The 17,579-nt window shown below is 43.3% G+C and overlaps 2 protein-coding genes across 4 annotated transcripts; one reads left to right on the top strand and one right to left on the bottom strand.

Annotated features, from left to right (window-relative positions):
- The first annotated feature begins 1,111 nt into the window (after positions 1-1,111).
- On the top strand, positions 1,112-14,267 carry ints6l (integrator complex subunit 6 like). 3 transcript variants are annotated; one of them, XM_076103922.1, is made up of 19 exons: positions 1,320-1,381; positions 1,501-1,578; positions 1,666-1,974; positions 4,405-4,554; positions 6,016-6,105; positions 6,286-6,469; positions 6,591-6,719; positions 7,287-7,450; positions 8,030-8,182; positions 8,345-8,477; positions 9,927-10,021; positions 10,135-10,245; positions 10,609-10,824; positions 11,039-11,165; positions 11,557-11,699; positions 11,822-12,053; positions 12,166-12,546; positions 12,650-12,743; positions 12,931-14,267. In XM_076103922.1, exons 4-19 carry the CDS (start codon positions 4,435-4,437, stop codon positions 13,031-13,033), a joined length of 2,475 nt encoding a protein of 824 aa, XP_075960037.1. In that variant the 5' UTR covers positions 1,320-1,381; positions 1,501-1,578; positions 1,666-1,974; positions 4,405-4,434; the 3' UTR covers positions 13,034-14,267. The 3 variants fall into 3 exon arrangements, with proteins under 3 accessions (XP_075960036.1, XP_075960038.1, XP_075960037.1); XM_076103921.1 differs by lacking the exon at positions 1,666-1,974 and having other exon boundaries at positions 1,112-1,381; XM_076103923.1 differs by having other exon boundaries at positions 1,313-1,381; positions 1,501-1,974.
- A 793-nt stretch (positions 14,268-15,060) lies between these two features.
- On the bottom strand, positions 15,061-17,463 carry mmgt1 (membrane magnesium transporter 1). Its single transcript, XM_076103463.1, has 4 exons — positions 17,307-17,463; positions 16,931-16,983; positions 16,709-16,812; positions 15,061-15,934 (listed from the first exon to the last, which is right to left on the bottom strand). Exons 1-4 carry the CDS (start codon positions 17,383-17,385, stop codon positions 15,775-15,777), a joined length of 396 nt encoding a protein of 131 aa, XP_075959578.1. The 5' UTR covers positions 17,386-17,463; the 3' UTR covers positions 15,061-15,774.
- Positions 17,464-17,579: the final 116 nt, after the last annotated feature.

The following is a 17,579-nucleotide window of genomic DNA, read 5'->3' as shown; positions in this document are numbered from 1 at the left end:
GTGGGAAAGATAAGGCTCATCTGGAGGTAGGCATTATGTCTGGGTTTGGGTACTGTGACTTTCCACTGACCTTTAAATCTATGAGGCATTTATTCTAACCTCTTTTAATACAAAGTTTCAACGTATAATAAACATACGTTTCATTGTCATTTGTACAATACTGGTAAGCTATTTGATTACGTGTTAAAAGAGCATATCAAGAAGACCCTTAATGTAACAGCGATGCTGCCCTCAAGTGCTGTCGGATTTATTACTCATCATGAGAGCACATGCGGATCGGGTGGTACCTTTTATGGTTTTAGAGGCTTGATTGTGTAAGCGACTTTTCAACTGTTGTATTTCCTCTCTAATATGGATTTAAGAGTATATTTGAACTTTTATATATGTGTATTTTCTATCTCTATTGACTTTTCTTTGTGTATCTAGTTTTTAACCTAAAAGTGCATTTTCACTTTATTCTGTCATTCAGCATATGCCGTTAGTATAACACTTGAATAAAATAAATAATGTCCAACTGAAATATTTTGTATACTTGGTGAGGTCACGTAACTGCACGTGTTCTTGTTATGTTGTGTGAAGAGTCGGAAGGACGCATCCTTTGAGGCGCCTTGAACGCAGCAAGAGAGAGAGACAGGAGAGAGAGAATCAGAGAAACAGAGTGTGTGTGTGTGTGTGTGTGTGTGTGTGTGTTGTGTGCGCGCGTGTGTGTGTGTGAAGGGGGCGGGATGCGAGGGAATTGGCAAGAAATTTTGAGTAATTTCAGGAGGTCTATAAATATGATATATGCAGCTACAACGTTATCAGTTGTCTTATTTCAAGCCAGATAGGCTCCTTTGTAATAAGACATACATATATTAATAAACACACCAGGGCCATAGACGATGCTTTAGCATTCCCGCCCGGTTAGCATACGTACAATTGAAACGTTAGGCTGATGTACTGAATACCATACACACGCCATCTCGACCTCGTTATATATTTATATATTGTACGGGGGCGTGGTCAGCGGACACGGGCTCAGCCAATGGCGTCGCAGCGGAGGGAGCGGGGCGTTCCACTCGGTTAGGAGCAGAAGTTGAACAGCGCGAGCCGAGACAGAGCTCTAGAAAGGCAGATAGGGAGAGAGCAGAGGCAACGGCCCTCTTCTGGAGGGGGGGCTTATTATATCAAATATATACACACATGTGTGGACTGTCTGGCCGCACGATATAGGTCACATGTGGATAACAGTAATTTTAGAAAAGCATACAACTGCGGCTTTACATTTAAAATGCCTATTTTACTTTTCCTGTTAGACACGTCCGCCTCTATGAATCAGCGCACTTATTTGGGTACGACATATCTGGACGTTGCTAAAGGCGCGGTTGAGGTCTTTATGAAGGTAAAGAATGATTTTACCCCGACTTTTTTCAGCAAGTATGCGGCTTTGGCGAGCTTAGGGTTCCTTGGGCAAGGTCGGTCGAAATTAATATATGTTGTTTTGGCTTTCTTTTTTGACAGCTGCGTGCCCGAGACCCGGCTAGTAGAGGCGACAGGTACATGCTAGTTACATTCGATGATCCACCATACGGAGTGAAGGTAATTAGCAACTGATACAATGTTTACATTTAACCAGTCGAACGTATTTTTCAGTCAGTGAGACTTTATTGTCCTTCTGGTTTGTAGTCAGTGTCAGCGGCTTCCCGGTGGCGAAAAAACGGCAATTTTTTGCTCCAAATAACCGCAGACCCGGAGCTGCACTGCCTCCGACCATCCAGCGGACATTTTGCTTTTGTGTTGAGAAAAGTCTCGGGCGTTGAGATGGAGGCGGGGAGATTTATTATCGCCTCTGACGTCGCTCTTTTTTTGAAAGTACAATGTCTCGATTGGTCAAAGAGCCTGCCAATCATTCTCGACTCCTCCCCTCGCATCACCCATGCATTTCCATTGGCCAGTCTGGGCTGAAAGTTGATCAGCCCTCTTCATCATTTTTATGTGAGTTCGCTGGAAGAAAATTATCATTATTCATATGATAATTATTTGTCATACCGATACTATGAGCATTATGGCCCAGAATACAAACACTCTCGTTGTCATACACGTAGGCAACACAACAAAACAACTGTGAATCACTGCAATAATTTCAGGGGTTTCATGTCAGCAAAGTTATACCCACCAATAATCAATTGACTTGTTTTATGACCTGGCACACATCTCTCTCAGAGCTTCTCAAGCCCAATAAAATACAATCCTTAGTACCCACACAAGTCCCTGATCTGCTTTAGTGGCTGGTCTGTTTTAGGAATCTCTTAACTTGCCGAACTGTGTCTACAAACACCACTCTACTACTCTCAACACAACATGCACCGCAGCACTCACTCTATCCCATGTCATAAATGACGTGAAGACATATAGAATAGTGCTTTCCTAATATTTTCTGTTTTGTTTGTATGCCCCATGGCCAAATTACAAAATAATTGATGAAATCCTCTTTAATAGCTGGTGTGAGGCTTAGAAGATGAATACAGAGGTAGATGTCATAGAGTATTGTGCAAATCAAAATATACTTGTAACGACTAGTTAATTCCATATTTTTTGTTGTTAATAATGCTGTGTGTATAAAATATGTCAGTGCACTTTGCTGCAGCGCCCCAACAGCTGCAGTTTTTTTCCAACTAAATGATAAATAGTATAATATTTTACTCTCTTCATTTACATGCATCAGGAACTAACTTCTAATCATCATACAAGCAAGAAATAAATTAATATAACCTTTTATAACTTTTGATTGATGAGCAAAACCAAAGTCAAGTGAAGGTACTTCCCTTTTATTTAATAGAATTTTAAACATTTATTATAATACTTTTATTGCAATATATTTTAGTGTACTTTCGACTCAATTTTGAGTTTTTCTTCTTCTTTCAGCTAATGTGCAGTCTTGCTTAGTGTTAATATTTAAAGCAGTGCAAGAAGCAAAGCTACCTGTCAGGCTACATGTGGCTCTTTATTGACCTCCAGAAGGACCATTTAGAGCTCAGCGCCCCCGCACTTATAATATCATTGCACACTGCCGCTGTAGGCCTATGTGTATTGCTGTCATTCATGTGATGCTTCCTACTACACTCAGGCATTGACCTTGCAGTTTTCGCCAAAGCCCAGATCATTGCTTCACGCGTCCCACTGAACCAGTCTTGTGTATTTCAGCCAAACGATCCAAGAAGCGCTACTCCTTGTAGGGTCTGCCCTCAACTCCTCTTCCTTCTGCTCTTCCTCTCTTTGTCTTCGTCACCTTCTCCTTTGTTGTTTCTGCCGGCTCTGTGCACCGAGGATTATGATGAAAGGACGAGGTTATCCTGAATGGGGCTACTCTGATTGCACAGTTACAGAGGCAATACATTGTTGATGTAGAGCGGGAGAGAAGGAGGTTGGGTGAGAGGAAAATAGAAATATTCTGTCGTCTGAATTATTGAGCGCAAACTAAGCCTTACATTTTCACTGGCCTACATGAGGGTATATGTCTTGAGTTATTACTTTTCTACTATGTATGTGGATGTGTTTCCACCTTTAGTTTTGCCTCGGCTGCTCAGTGATGCTGTTTGTATGTATGACCGTATGATATTCATCACTCTGAGCTCTTCCTAGAAACTCCACCAAAGATTTGTGGTTTTGGAAGGATATCCCACCCATGATAATCCAAAAATCCACCCACTGGCCTCATTCACAGAGCACACATGTAGACTACTCTCTTACATCTACATCTCTCTCTCTCTCTCTCTCGCTCCCTCTTCCTCTCTCTCACTCCCTCTTCCTCTCTCTCTCTCTATATATATATATGTGTCTTCAGCCTCTCTCTCTCCCTCTCCCGATAAAGGAAGTGGTAAGCTTGCAGGTCATCCTTAGATTAAGCATGAAGCTGCACAAGTAAGGCACTTGACCCCGGCTGGAGAAAAGTCCGAGACCAGTTCCACACCCACATGCCCTCCCGTGGGAGCATGTCTTCGTTACGGAGGACAGGCGGCAGTGGGAAGTTGTATTTCTGGATGCTTGTCATGTTTGACATTAGACTCTTTCTTAAAGCACCATCCAGCGCAAATGTTGGCCTGAATTTCAACAATATTATCTTCCGTTCCCAGAGCTTGACACAAGCTGATCTCATTTTATGGTTACTTGTTATGTCATGTTGCACACAATCAACGGGTTGCTTGGATATATATATACTCATTTCACCAATGATGGTAGCCGCATGCACGACACAAATCACTCTGTGGCTGTCAGGGAACAACGGTGTCTGTTGGGTTTTCCTTTGTAATTACATGGTATGGCTGTCCGTGGGTGTGGATCTATTTTGGATTGGCCTCCTCCGATGCTCAGCCGAGTAGCTGTTTGCTGTGCCGTCCGTTCAGCACACTGATGTGTGTGTTTCAGGCCGGCTGGAAGGAGAACCACGCCACCTTCATGTGCGAGCTGAAGAACCTGCAGGCGTCTGGGCTGACTACGCTAGGTCACGCTCTCCGCACCGCCTTCGACCTGCTGAACCTCAACCGCCTCGTCTCAGGCATCGACAACTACGGACAGGTATTCTGACGCCAACATCCTATTGTGCATTTCTCTGGCAGCAGTTGGTAATGAGTTAATCATTACCGGCCGCAGCGGCGTGTGGCTAGTGCTGCTTTCACATTAGTTAGTGTGTGTGTGTGTGTGTGTGTGTGTGTGTGTCATCGTGGCAAAATGTGCTCCTGGAGACATCGACTGTAGAAGGAACTGCCACAGAAGAGGGTTTGACTACTTTGTTTGTAGTTTACATGTCTGTCTTTCTGTGGACACATTTCGCAATAGCGTCTCAAACATGTAAGATGCAGCCATGAAACTTTACAGGTGTGTAGTTGAGAACAAAATGAAGGCCAGCCTTAAAGTTGGTTGTGGTCCAAGCAAGGACCTCAGAAGTAAGCTGCTGAAGGGGCCATTGGCCCCCCAACCTCACACCCGTGGCTCGATTTGGTGGCGCGACTGGTGTGATCCCATCGCCACATGGTCTCTTGTATGAGCTGCTTTTCAAGCAAAGACACCAAATGTTGCCTTTTCACATTTCTCTCTGTTTCCTGACATTTTGTGGAACACACGCTTAATTGACTTAATTGAGAAAATACATGGCAGATTACACAATAAGGAAAAATATGTTAGTGGCAGCCCTAATTTTAATCATTACGCACAGTATTTACAGATCGAATACTTTGACTGTATAAAAATCCGATGAATCTGCCTTTTTAGCTTTTGTCTTTTAGACTCCAGACAAAAGTAGTCGTGATATACCAGCTAGTAAGTGAGTGTAAAACAAGGCTTTCCAAAGCACATGGTATATGTGGACTTTCCCTGGATAAATGAAGGGTTTGATAATGATAGCAGCCAAGCGTTCAGCTGGCGTGTCTTTATTCCTTCACCTCGAGACACAGAGAAGAATATCGACATTTGATCGCAGCCTAATCCACTCCGTCGTCCTCGGATACCGTTGCGCTGTCATCAGCTCCTCACACACGCCGTTTCTGCAAACCCCTGCCCGAAGGCACAGAAAGATTACTACGCTCCAAGTAGTGTCACGAGGTGCGTGCGGCGTGTGTGTGTGTGAGTCTACTTAGGCATTCTGCGTGTGAATTAGTGAAGGCTGACCCCTACAGCACAGTGGTGGAGGCCTCCGTCCTTAACGAGGAACACAAGGACAGATGCATTCTGACACAAGGCAAAGACTACAAGCTGCAACAAACAGTTCATAGTAGTATTCAGGAGGTTATCGCAGGTGTGAAGCTAATACCATGCTAAATACTGTGTTCAAGTAGTCCTCTGGTCAAATAGTATACCTGTATTTTGCCTTCACTGTTAGTACGAGAGAGCAGTTATGTTTTATGTTTTAGGAGATGGGAATCGTCTTGAGACACACACGGAACAGTGTGAAGAAAAGAAAGCAGACTACTGAGAATAAACGGGGTCATTGTTCGCTTGGACTTGGGTGTTAATTGCTGAATGTCCCTGTTTCCGTCTCAGGGCCGTAACCCCTTCTTCCTGGAGCCATCTGTGATCATCACTATCACTGATGGGAACAAGCTCACACACAGCTCTGGGGTGCCAGATGAGGTGAGAGCCCAAAACAAATGCGGCCACTCTGTACTGTTTGTAGTAATGCGATCCTTTCAGACTGTGTGATGACGTGAATTGTAAGGTTTGGAAAACGGTGGAAACCGGTGACCTGCGGCTGCTTTTACATATAAAACGCTCCCATCATGCTTTTCTTTCTCTGCCCTGTCTGCTGTGCAGCTGCACCTGCCTCTGAACTCTCCACTGTCAGGCAGTGAGCTGACCAAGGAGCCCTTTCGCTGGGACCAGCGTCTGTTTGCGTTGGTGCTGAGGCTGCCAGGAGCAGCCACGCCAGACACAGAGCAGCTCGGTAGCGTCCCCACGGACGAGTCTGCCATCACCCAGATGTGTGAAGTCACCGGAGGTTCGTCTTGTTCTTACTTCGGGTCCAGTGTTTTATTTTAAGAATCATTGCGCGCCTGCGCTCATAATTCCTTCTATTATACAAGATAATTGTGCCTCCGTTTTTTTTTTTTCTCTCTCAGGGCGATCGTACTGTGTGCGGACACAGAGGATGTTGAACCAGTGTCTGGAGTCTCTGGTCCAAAAGGTTCAAAGTGGTGTCGTCATTAACTTCGAGAAGACGGGGCCAGATCCGCCTCTGGTTGGGGACGGTGAGTGGCGCACCGAATGGACACAAGACAACGACTCTACCGTTGTGCAAATCCTGCCTTCACAATTGTTATGTGCATGTATTACAAGACATGTAGTAATTACATTTTGATCGTACCAAAATGTTTCTGACTCAGAGAGCCCAGTCGAGTGAGTAAAACACGAGTTTCCGAGCACATTATCTCGACACATTTCACACAGTAGGTTTAAGCAAAGATACGGAGGGCAGTAAAGCAGGTGAAAGCAGAAGAGACTCCTCTTATCTTGGCTCACCACAGTGCAGTTATTCACTAAAAGGAGAACTGAGTCATAAAAGAGTGTCTGTGTAAAGAAATGTTCTGAGATAATTTGACTCACTCATCGTTTTACTGGTAAAAGGAAAGATTCCAAGTTAAATGTATTTGTTCATTTTTTTAAACAATATTTAATGAAATGATTAAAGTTTATTTGGATCCGTGACTCAGGGTTTGTTTGAAAGCGGTTGCTCTCGAATTCACATTGTTCGTGTTTGAAATCTGGTTGAGAAATGTGTTCTGCCGTGTATAATATATATATTTCTTATTTCACAGACAACTCAGTGGAGTCCAGTCGGCCTGTGTCATCCTTCAGCACACAGCCGTGGCACAGTTGCCACAAACTCATCTACGTGCGACCGAACCCGAAGACGGGGGTTCCGGTCGGGCATTGGCCCATTCCAGAGTCCTTCTGGCCAGACCAGAACTCTCCGAGCCTGGTGAGCAGAGAGGCTGAACCACATCTCAGCAGCACCTTCAGTTAACTCATAAAGAACTGGTCGACACAAACTTTCTCTTTCACTTTTAACTCTGTGTTGTTTTATTTGTCTTTCTGTCTCTCTTTAAATTGTCCGTCCTACTGTTATACCTCTAGCTGTGGCTGGAGGTATCATTTTTTTGGGTTGTGATCTCTCAGTGGCGCCTCGACAGAATTTCTTCAAATTTGTCACAAACGTCCACTTATACTCGAGGCTGAACTGATTAGAATTTGGTGGTCAAAAGTCACGGTGACCTCACAAAACACCTTTTTGGTTATAAGTCAAGAATTCATCTGCTGATTGTAACAATTTCGCACAAATATCGGACAAAATGAAGCGATGGCATTTTGGACAGGCGTGGATGTAAACTGCAACACGACTTGTTGACGGAGGCATACAACCTAGTTCCTGTGTCCAACTTCAAACTCATGCTGAGATCTCGACTATCTGTTGCTTTTTAAAGAAAACACCACATGGGTGCATATCGCAGATACGTATGTCTAAAAAGCTTCTTCTGTGATCTCCATCTCCCGCTCCCAGCCACCTCGCTCTGCACATCCCGTGGTGCGATTCTCCTGTGTGGACTGTGAGCCCATGGTGATCGACAAGCTTCCCTTTGACAAGTATGAGCTGGAGCCATCTCCACTCACCCAGTACATTTTGGAAAGGAAGTCTCCACACATGTGCTGGCAGGTATGGGAGACATACACACATCCATCAGCTCTGTTGGCTTGTTTTCACCGTCTCTGGGACTTTTCTAAAAAAAAACTTGGTTCCAGTAGTTGTGAATTGTAATGATTCTAATTCCTGCAAAGACTTTATAAGTGTCCTTATAATTGTCCTTGTTGTCCTCAGGTGTTTGTTAACAGCAGCGGGAAGCAAAACGACCTGGGACAGCCGTTTGGCTACCTTAAAGCCAGCACATCTCTGACCTGTGTCAACCTGTTCGTCATGCCTTACAACTACCCAGTGCTTCTTCCACTCCTCGGTAAGACATAATGCCAGTAAATCTTTAAAACTTCTGGCTCAGTATGTCAGAGCTAATATTACATTAAAAAAGCTTCTTCTGGGTCATTTTATCCTCTGCAATCATTTTTGGTTATAATCACAAGTAACAGGCCGATGCTGCATTCGATTGACCTCAGAAATCTGAATTAGGAGCTGTGAACGACGTCACACACGAGTTGACTGCGTTCCAGCACAACAACTCGGAAAAAGCTTAATGGGGTTTTCTTTGGCCAGGTTAGCTATTATTAGCAATACCAGTTGAAAACAACACATCACGGCGGTATTATGCACATACAAACACGTAGCAACATGTTCAAAGATAGGAGTTAAACAGCACCGCATGTAATGACTGATCGAATGAGACACAAGTAAGACAGAAGTGCCATTAAACAGCATATTACTACAGCTTTTTTACTGTTTACACGGAGCAGCTGTAAACATAAACAGTTCATCTTCAACAATTTTTTTTTTTTAAAAAGCCTACAGCAGCATCACATGGTTTATGCCACACTTTAAAGCGAACTACTGGGAAGCTCACTCAAACATTATATTGGGGTGGGAAAAGGGCCCTGTCAATGATTCAAGTGACTGCCCAGCTCTGCCATTAGAGCGGCCTCTTTGTAGTAAGACATTACAGCAGTAGTCATTAAGAATACTCTTAAAATCCAAAAGACATAAGCACGTCATACCTTGCTCTGCGCTTTGTCGTTTAAGCAGCTACAGAAAACATTTAATATACCAGCCTCAAAATTCCGAGACTATGAAAAGTGTTTCCATAAGGCCCTTGATAGTATGAATGACTTTGTGCATCAATGACTTTGCGTAGCATGGGGTCTCTGACTTTTATCATTTTGTGCTGAAGACATTATAACGTCAACACAAATGTACATAATTGAGAGGTTGAGTTTGGCGGAGAGATTGATAATGAGACTTGGTGGTACTTATTGGTATTTAGATGTTGCTCTAAAACCTTAGAGAAAGACCGGGAACCTAACCCACTTGTAGAAACCCTTTTCTACTCATGTGGAAGTCACACTGCACACCAGCATAATCAAGTGTGGATGAATGTGTTGCATTGAGAAAGGTTGAGGTTCTCTCATAAGAACAAGATTTGAATGTGTGTCCAAATTACTGGTTATGTTGAAGTCCTATGATTTTTTGTTTGTCTCTGTATTTGTGAAGATAATAGTGGCTGAGTTGCTTTGTTTTATATTGAAAATCCTAAAATGAAGGTTTAAAAAACAGTTAATCTCTAATAATGCTATTTTAATAATAGTGATAAGGTATTAAGAAGGATAAATGGAAGTGTATCTCACCACCTGAATGCTGATGTGTGTATAACAGTCGGAGGTGTGCAGGCGGATGGCTCACTGGTCACTGATCCAGAATGCTAAAGATGTCTTCTCCCCCTTTCTTCGTCTCCTTCCAGATGATCTGTTCAAAGTGCACAAACTAAAACCAAACCTCAAGTGGCGACAGGCCTTCGAGATGTACCTGAAGGCCATGCCTCCATACTTCTTCATGGTAAAGCGATGCGTAATATGTCTCTCATGCTGCCTTTAGTAAAAGCTCACTACATGGATTATTTTTCTGCATGTAACTAACACCCCCAACTTCCTCTCGCCATCTCCTGACAGCCCTTGAAAAAGGCGTTGAGGATGATGGGTGCACCTAATCTTATTGCAGACACCATGGACTGTGGCCTGAGTTACAGTGTCATCTCTCACCTGAAGAAGCTCAGCCAGCAGGTGAAGACTTTGAAACTGTCACCCAAAACCTTCCACTTTGTTCTACTATGTGGTAGAGGAGTTGTAGAATGTGTATACTATTTATATTAATACAAACATATCAGAGGGAGAGTGACTTCCTTCTCTGCTCAGGTAAACAATTACTCCACTATATCTATGTACACAGACAGTAGTTGTTTGCTGCTATATTAATGCTCTGAGTATCAAATAGAGAACGCTTAAAGAGAATAAACAAAGATTATTATTTTTAAATGAATATTCAAGTATGCAATAGTCATCTAAAAGACTTGATGATGAAGATGTACCCCAAAGTGCTTTGTGGGTCTGTGCTCTAAACAACATTCCTGCTGTGTTGGTATAAAGGCAAAGATGGAATCGGATCGTCTCATCGTGTCTGTGGGGAAGAAGGCTCCACAAGAGCCTGGCATAAAGGTGAAGAACCACTCCAGCTCTTCCTCTCTGGCCCACCGGCAGGACTTCAAGCAGCTGCTGCAGGGAATCACCGGTGAGGGGCCCCTTCGCCTGGCGGACATCAACTTCAAAGAGTTTGCCGGCTTCCAGATCGCCCTGCTCAACAAGGTGGGTTTCTGAGAAGCATGACGTACTTTGTGTGGGCGGGAGAGTTACAGGAAAAAAGGGGCCATATTCTCAATAGTCAGAGTGTTGTATCTGCTGAAAGGATGCACTGATGTTATTTTACAAAAATAGATATAAAAGATAGTGATATATCGTCAATTGGAAAGTGCAACATCTGGTAGGTTTTCTCTGACTAGATATGCTGATGTGTTCACAGGATCTGAAACCTCAAGCTTATCGGAATGCCTACGACATCCCAAGACGGAACCTTCTGGATCAACTCACCCGGATGCGCTCCAATTTGTTGCGGACGTCGCAAAAACTGATCCGAGGGCAAGACGAAGGTATAAAGTCCCGTTGATGCGGGGAAACTTCTAAAAGGAAATGTGATGTTGGAAGTTATTTTAGGTTTTAATTGAATGTTATTGTTCTGCCCCCAATCTGATGACTGCAGTGCTCCAAAGTCCTCGTTTTTACAACTCAGTCATAGGTGATGCTGCAATGCAGTTATAAGAACATCTCATACATATATACAGAGGAATATATCTCTTGATCTAAATTGTATCAAGCAGATCCAGTTAAGATTCGTTTTCAATGATTTGTCCAAAGACTGCACCGAGACTGAATAGTACTAACCCAATCCCCCCAAAAAGCAATATGAAACATCTATAGGGCGTCCTGTGTAATTGTTCCAGTGTTTTGTTCATGCTAATGAGGTTGTCCTGTGGTTGGTAGACTATCTGCACAGTATCCCAGTGGCTCAGATGGGAAACTATCAGGAATACCTCAAAATGATGACGTCTCCTTTGAGAGAGATCGACCCTGACCAGCCTAAACGCCTGCACACGTTTGGGAATCCTTTCAAGCAGGATAAGAAGGTGCAAACACATCAGCACAAAATACAGCTCGATACATTTTACATAAGCACAGTGTGGCTTAAAGAGACTTCGCCATTTAATAATCAGTCCCTCCATCTTTTAATATTGTGTTTTTTTCTCAGGGGATGATGATCGATGAGACGGATGAGTTCGTAGCAGGCCCTCAAAACAAGAAAAGAGGAAATTCCAACGATGCCAACTCGAGTACCACTATGAAGAGAAGGCGGAGCATGTCCCCGTTACTGCGGCGGCCGCAGACTCCACCGGCGAGCACCAACCATGTGGTGGCGGGAAAGAGTCCGGTAGAGGTTCAAGAGCAGCAGGACCTCCTCAAACCCATCCCACAGCACAAAGGTCAGATTAAGATGTACCTAGAACATGAGAGTGCATCTGCGAGGAAATACTATTGCCCAAACAGCACCGAATAGTAGCTTAAAATTGTTCTTTTTCTCGCCGCCCCCCCCAGAAGTGGATGGCAACGACGTGGCGGTCACTGAGAGTAACGGGGACGGGGTTCTTGAGCCGGAGTCGGAGGAGATCTGGCCCGCTGAGATGGACACTGTAGCAGAGAGTCCGTCTCCACTGAGCCTCGAGGAGAAGGCCGGGCTGGGAGAGGCAGATCCGGAAGAGGACATCGACATGGCGGAGGAGAGAGTGGTGGAAGATAGTCTAGATGAGCAGACACTGGAGGAGCAACACAACTGTGACCGGCTGAGTCCACTGAGCCAGCTAGAGGACCCTGACGCTGAACCTGCAGTGCTCGAGACCATATTCATAGCCCCGCTAGATGGGAGCCAAGCGGAGCTGAGGAGTCAGGTCATCAAGGAGGTCCGCAAACCTGGGCGAAGTGAGTCAGTGCAGCACATCACGTTACATTCACCGTTGTTCTAATCTGGCGACGTTAGTGTCACACTGGGTCTCTTCATCTCTGTGTGGTTTTACTTTCTCAGACTATGAGGCAATACTCGGTCTCCTGCAGCAGGTGAAAGGTCCGGTTAATGTTCAAAGGTACTTCATCCAACATGCGATCAAAGAGGCTGTCAGGTAAGAAACAGTGACTCGTTTTATACTCCGAGGTATAGGTTAAGTGAAGAAGTTAAAGCATCGCAATAACCATGTCTCTGACACACATAAAGACTTTTGTATTGTAGATGTAATGTCTTTAAAGCAGGTGTACCGCTTTCTCCCTTTATTCTCTGGTTCTGTCTAACTTCCTTTGCCTCTCTGGCAGGTTCAAGAAGCGAGTACTGATCCAGCAGCTGGAGACGTCCCTCGCCGAGTTGGAGGAGAAGCAGGCGACGTCCTCACAGCTTCCCAATGATCATGGAAGTTAGTGGTCAAGATGTGTTTCGTCACTAGAAATGGGAATGAAGCTCCTATTTTGTGGACTGTTGGATTAAACACCATAAGAAAAGACAAGACGCCCTTGTCTACTAGCCTCAAAAAGATCAATTGAGGAACTGGAGGACTGGGGGGGGGGAGGAGAAATGCACTGATAGCAGACACTCCCACTGTCCCTGTGCTGATACATCACATCCTGTTGGAGCCGGAGAGTAAGGGGTTCAACTGGAGGAGGGGCCTTACGGACTGATCCACTGAGGATGAAGTGTAATCCTCTTCGTATTGACAGATGCCTTAAACATCCTTATGGCTTTTGTCTGTACCGGCACATTGTTTAGTAGACACACACACACACACACACACACACACTCCTTTAGACAGACACACAATATGCTGTGCGCATGGGATCAACAGGCACATTCCTGTTATTGTTGTTCTTCTACAGCAGACCTTTCTTCAGCTGGTCTGAAAAGGGTTTTTAAGACTGCAACCAGTTCCTCAATATATATATAAATATTTATATATATGTATAAATATATATATATATATAGAATCCAGTCAATACAATGACTGACTATATATATCAGCCAAGCATAATTACCAGTGTTTTGGACTTATGTTATGGCCTATATAGTATAGACCTGCAAAGACAAACAGAGCTCTCTTCTAGAAAAGAGGCATCGTTAAGTCAGGGGGCGTAACACTGGACATGGATCATATCCATGAAATACTAATATCCTCTCTCCTACCATGACAGCAATAGAACATGAGTTCAGTGAATGCAGCCGTTGGAGTCCATTTAGTTACTATGGATACATACTCCTCAAACACACACACACACAGGGTCCAGTACGTCTTACTCCACAAACACTCCATTGATTCCCACAGTCACGTTATTGCATCTGTCCGGGCTGTCGACGGTCACCTGTCGTGGGTTTTAACAGCTGCTAATCTGCCCTCTGCAGCTTCTTTTTTTACAAAAAAACAAGTTAGCGCTCCTCCTATGTTTTCCTTGTTTTTTTTTTATGACAGATGTACACTACTTTTTAATGTTCATAAGGGATATAGATTATTTTTTATGAATTTATTTCAGAGTATATGAAATATTTTGAATGAAATGTTTAAAGTCAATTTTGTAAACTGTTAAATACATATATAAAACTGAAAGTTTTATGAACATACTTTTTTTTTACAAAACAAAAAATAAACCATTGAATGGTAACTCCGTCTGTGTGTCAGTGTGAATATTCCTACCTAGAGGTTACGTCTAATAGACTACAATGCCAAAATAATTGTCACTTTTGCATTATGAGTGTCTGATTCTGAAATGCAATGACTGTGGTGCGGTTGAGCTTTACCTGTAGTAGTGGCTTCTCCCCCCTTTAAAGTAAACATGTCTGCTTGTGACCTGTCCAACAGAAGAGGGACTTTATCAGAGGCCTGAATAGATCCAATTATTCAGTAATTCATGAGGAAAAAAAGCTAAAAGTTTGAAAAACAAACATTTTGTATATTATGTTTGTCTTCTGCCTTTCTATCTTGATAATCAAGCAACAGTAATAAGAAAAGCGGTTTCCACAGTATTTAGCATCAAATGAAAAAAATGTTAATTTAAACGTTGTAATTTGGTGCTGATCCCTAGAAAACAGGCAGACTAAAAAGCTCAGTTTCACTGCCACCTAGAGGCCAACATGAACAACTGATCAGGTGGACATTTTTTGTGACGAAACAGTCCAACAAGGTCACACACACACACATCTTTGCATTGTCAGCATTACTTTAATTACTTCCCTCTCACGGACAAAGGACTTTAATCTGTGATAGCATTAGCATTTGTTAACAATTTCTCCACAGTGATTAAGCAGGATGGCAGGACAGCATTGCACGGATGCATTCCCGTTTGTCTTTTAGCCCCTGCAGCTTATAGCAGCAGAGAGATTTGATCCCTTTTGTCTAGCTAAAGCAATATTCCAGTCTCTAATTATGAGACATAAGGCAAAAAATAGATCCGGACACCGTGTAAAATCAGTAAGCCTTTTATTAAATTAAAAACATCTGTTGAATCTTAATAACAAAATGTAAAATGAAGGAAAAAAACAAACGTCACCCAAATGAATGTACCACTACTTTCTAGTTTGCCTTAATGTTCACAGTATCAGTGGAACGGCTGTCTTAACGTCTCCTGCTCTCGCATCTCACCTTGAGTTGATTTCCTGTGACCTCTTTAATGCGTACAGGATTTACAGATGAGCCTGCATGCGTCCAGGATATCATCAAGGAAATAAAGGGTCCTCGGGTTCACACGACAAAACTTGTTTCGGTTCACAAAATTTTGGCCTGACAGTTGCCGAGGACCGATGTGCAGTTGAAATAAAACAGTAATGAAACAGGCGTTTTTATGCCCCTCATACAAAGGATATACAAAGGACAGCATCATCCCAATTCAGTTCAGAAGGGACAAAAAGGGCCGATGTCTCTGTATCTTAAGACTCCAAAGCGATTACATACTGTATATACAAACAAATCTGCTTGAAAAATTGAAGGGTTGGCACAGTCATTGTTGAATATTGTGGTGACACTTTTATGGACAGAGATGCATGTTTGGACAGCGTGTTAATTTATGTACAAATACAAATTAAAGTGGAGGAAGGTGAATTCTCGCTTTGCCTCCTCCGTCTAACAAAAACAAATCTTATCTGACGTTAATGTCGTTACAGGCATGGGAAGGCCAGTCTCAGTGCAAATGCTCCAGCTTGCGTAGCCGTATGGGGTTGGGAACTGCTTGCTGGTTGCGTGCGGAGGAGGGCTCCTCCTCCTCCGGCGTGCCGAATAGCACCCGACCCCGGTGGTTGAAAAGGTAAAAGGACGGGTGGTTCCTCAGTGTATCAAATGTTCTGGAAAAGAATAGAGTTATGAAAAGAGAGGCACTGTACAAATATTGTTCTGCTTTCAAAGTTACGCACGTAGGACACCTACAGCAGCAGGTGCACTGTAACGCATGGGGTCATACAGGACATTATATCATTACAATGGCAGATCACGTGTCTCTGCACACTGTGAGCAAAGGAAGTACAACGTTAGGAATCTAAACTCTGACACACACCAGCTGAAAACCTATTGATTCATTATCTTAGCATTGTTGACCGCAGGCATTCTTTGTGGAAAAAGTATGATGTGAAAAAGCAAGTGAGTCTGTGGCACAACATCGTGTCATGTAGCGATGCAGTTATTACTCTCATGCTGCACAAATATTTCACAATTTGTATAATGTTCCTATAGGCATGGGACTCGTTTAAAAATGTAATTCCCTGTATATGATCTTGACAGATAGAAAAAGATAATAAAATCTGAAACTTGGTAGTTAAACTATTTGGTCTTTACACAAAGGAAAAAAAATGTACAGAATACTTATTGTTTTCCTGACATTTGTTGGAATGCTTCTTCAATGCACCCAGTACATTATATTATTACATTATCTTTCCTGTCCGCTATTTACATTGTGTTTGAAGAAAAAAACAACGACTCAGGGAGGTTCAGTGTGCGTCTGTGGGAATTGACTCACGGGGATGTTACTATATATGCATTTGAGGGATGAGCGTGCTTCCCCTGTGGCAGAGGACACAAACAAGCACGTTACCCGGGGAGGAAGGTGCTGCTGCATAACTTACTTGTTCTTGAGCTCTGAGGAGGCGTCCATGTCTTTGAACTCTCCAGCGATGTGAGCGATCCCATAGCAGGTCATCACAAACGATAACAGGGTCTGTAATACAATCTGCAACAACAACAAAAAGTAAAGATGATGATGAAGAAAGCACAGAGACATCGTTGGGGGTTGTTGTGAAAGGCAGGCTGGAATTAAAATGGAAAGAATTATGATGAAAGTCACTCACATCAATTGGTAGTGTCTCGTTCTCCTTCTCTGTGAGTCGCATGTATGATCGATCTAATGGAGGAAAAAAAACACATTTTAGCCAGAACATTTAAATGAACACCATTACACTATGGCAGAGATCGTAATGTGTAGCGCTATGCTAGTCACACTCAACGTTGGTGGTGATATTTTAACATTAACAGAAGAAGATTTCAGTCTTTCATCCCTGCGACTGATCGTGAACGGGGCTAAACTGCGCTAGCATCTGATTAGCTAGCCGCAGGACCGAAAGGCCCCACCTGCTGTTTTATCACCCTACCCGGTGACAGCGGAGCCCTCCTGAAATACATACAGATGCCGAGGACCGTGATTTCACTCCCTGCACTAAAACTTACGCTGTGCTGCTGAGAAAGCTGCATGAGCTAAGGCAAAAAGTCCGACGCCGACCATTCCTTTCCAAAACGACGAGGCCATCTTGATCCAGGGTGATGAGGAACCGTGTGCAGTGTCGTAAAACAATGTCGTAAACAGCCGCAACCATGACAGGGTCAAAAAAACATAAAGAAATCCAAGAGAACATATTTATGTTAAATCAACGTTGGATGAAAATATACGCAATGTGAGTGGTTTTAATGTTTGTTTATTGACTTGTGCTTATTTATTTGTCA

This window comes from Anarhichas minor, unplaced genomic scaffold (genome assembly GCF_050575085.1).
Source record: "Anarhichas minor isolate MPS153535 unplaced genomic scaffold, ASM5057508v1 ptg000028l, whole genome shotgun sequence".
Taxonomy (NCBI): Eukaryota; Metazoa; Chordata; class Actinopteri; order Perciformes; family Anarhichadidae; genus Anarhichas; species Anarhichas minor.
This window is presented reverse-complemented; position numbering and strand designations above follow the sequence as displayed.

Coding starts and splice junctions, on each gene's coding strand:
- mmgt1 (XM_076103463.1), bottom strand. CDS start 17,385: ATGGCCTCGTCGTTTTGGAAAGGAATGGTCGGCGTCGGACTTTTTGCC. Junction 16,984..17,306: donor AGCTTTCTCAGCAGCACAGC/GTAAGTTTTAGT, acceptor TTCCTCCATTAG/ATCGATCATACATGCGACTC. Junction 16,813..16,930: donor ACGAGACACTACCAATTGAT/GTGAGTGACTTT, acceptor TTGTTGTTGCAG/ATTGTATTACAGACCCTGTT.
- ints6l (XM_076103921.1), top strand. CDS start 1,271: ATGCCTATTTTACTTTTCCTGTTAGACACGTCCGCCTCTATGAATCAG. Junction 1,579..4,404: donor ATCCACCATACGGAGTGAAG/GTAATTAGCAAC, acceptor TGTGTGTTTCAG/GCCGGCTGGAAGGAGAACCA. Junction 11,166..11,556: donor GATCCGAGGGCAAGACGAAG/GTATAAAGTCCC, acceptor TGTGGTTGGTAG/ACTATCTGCACAGTATCCCA.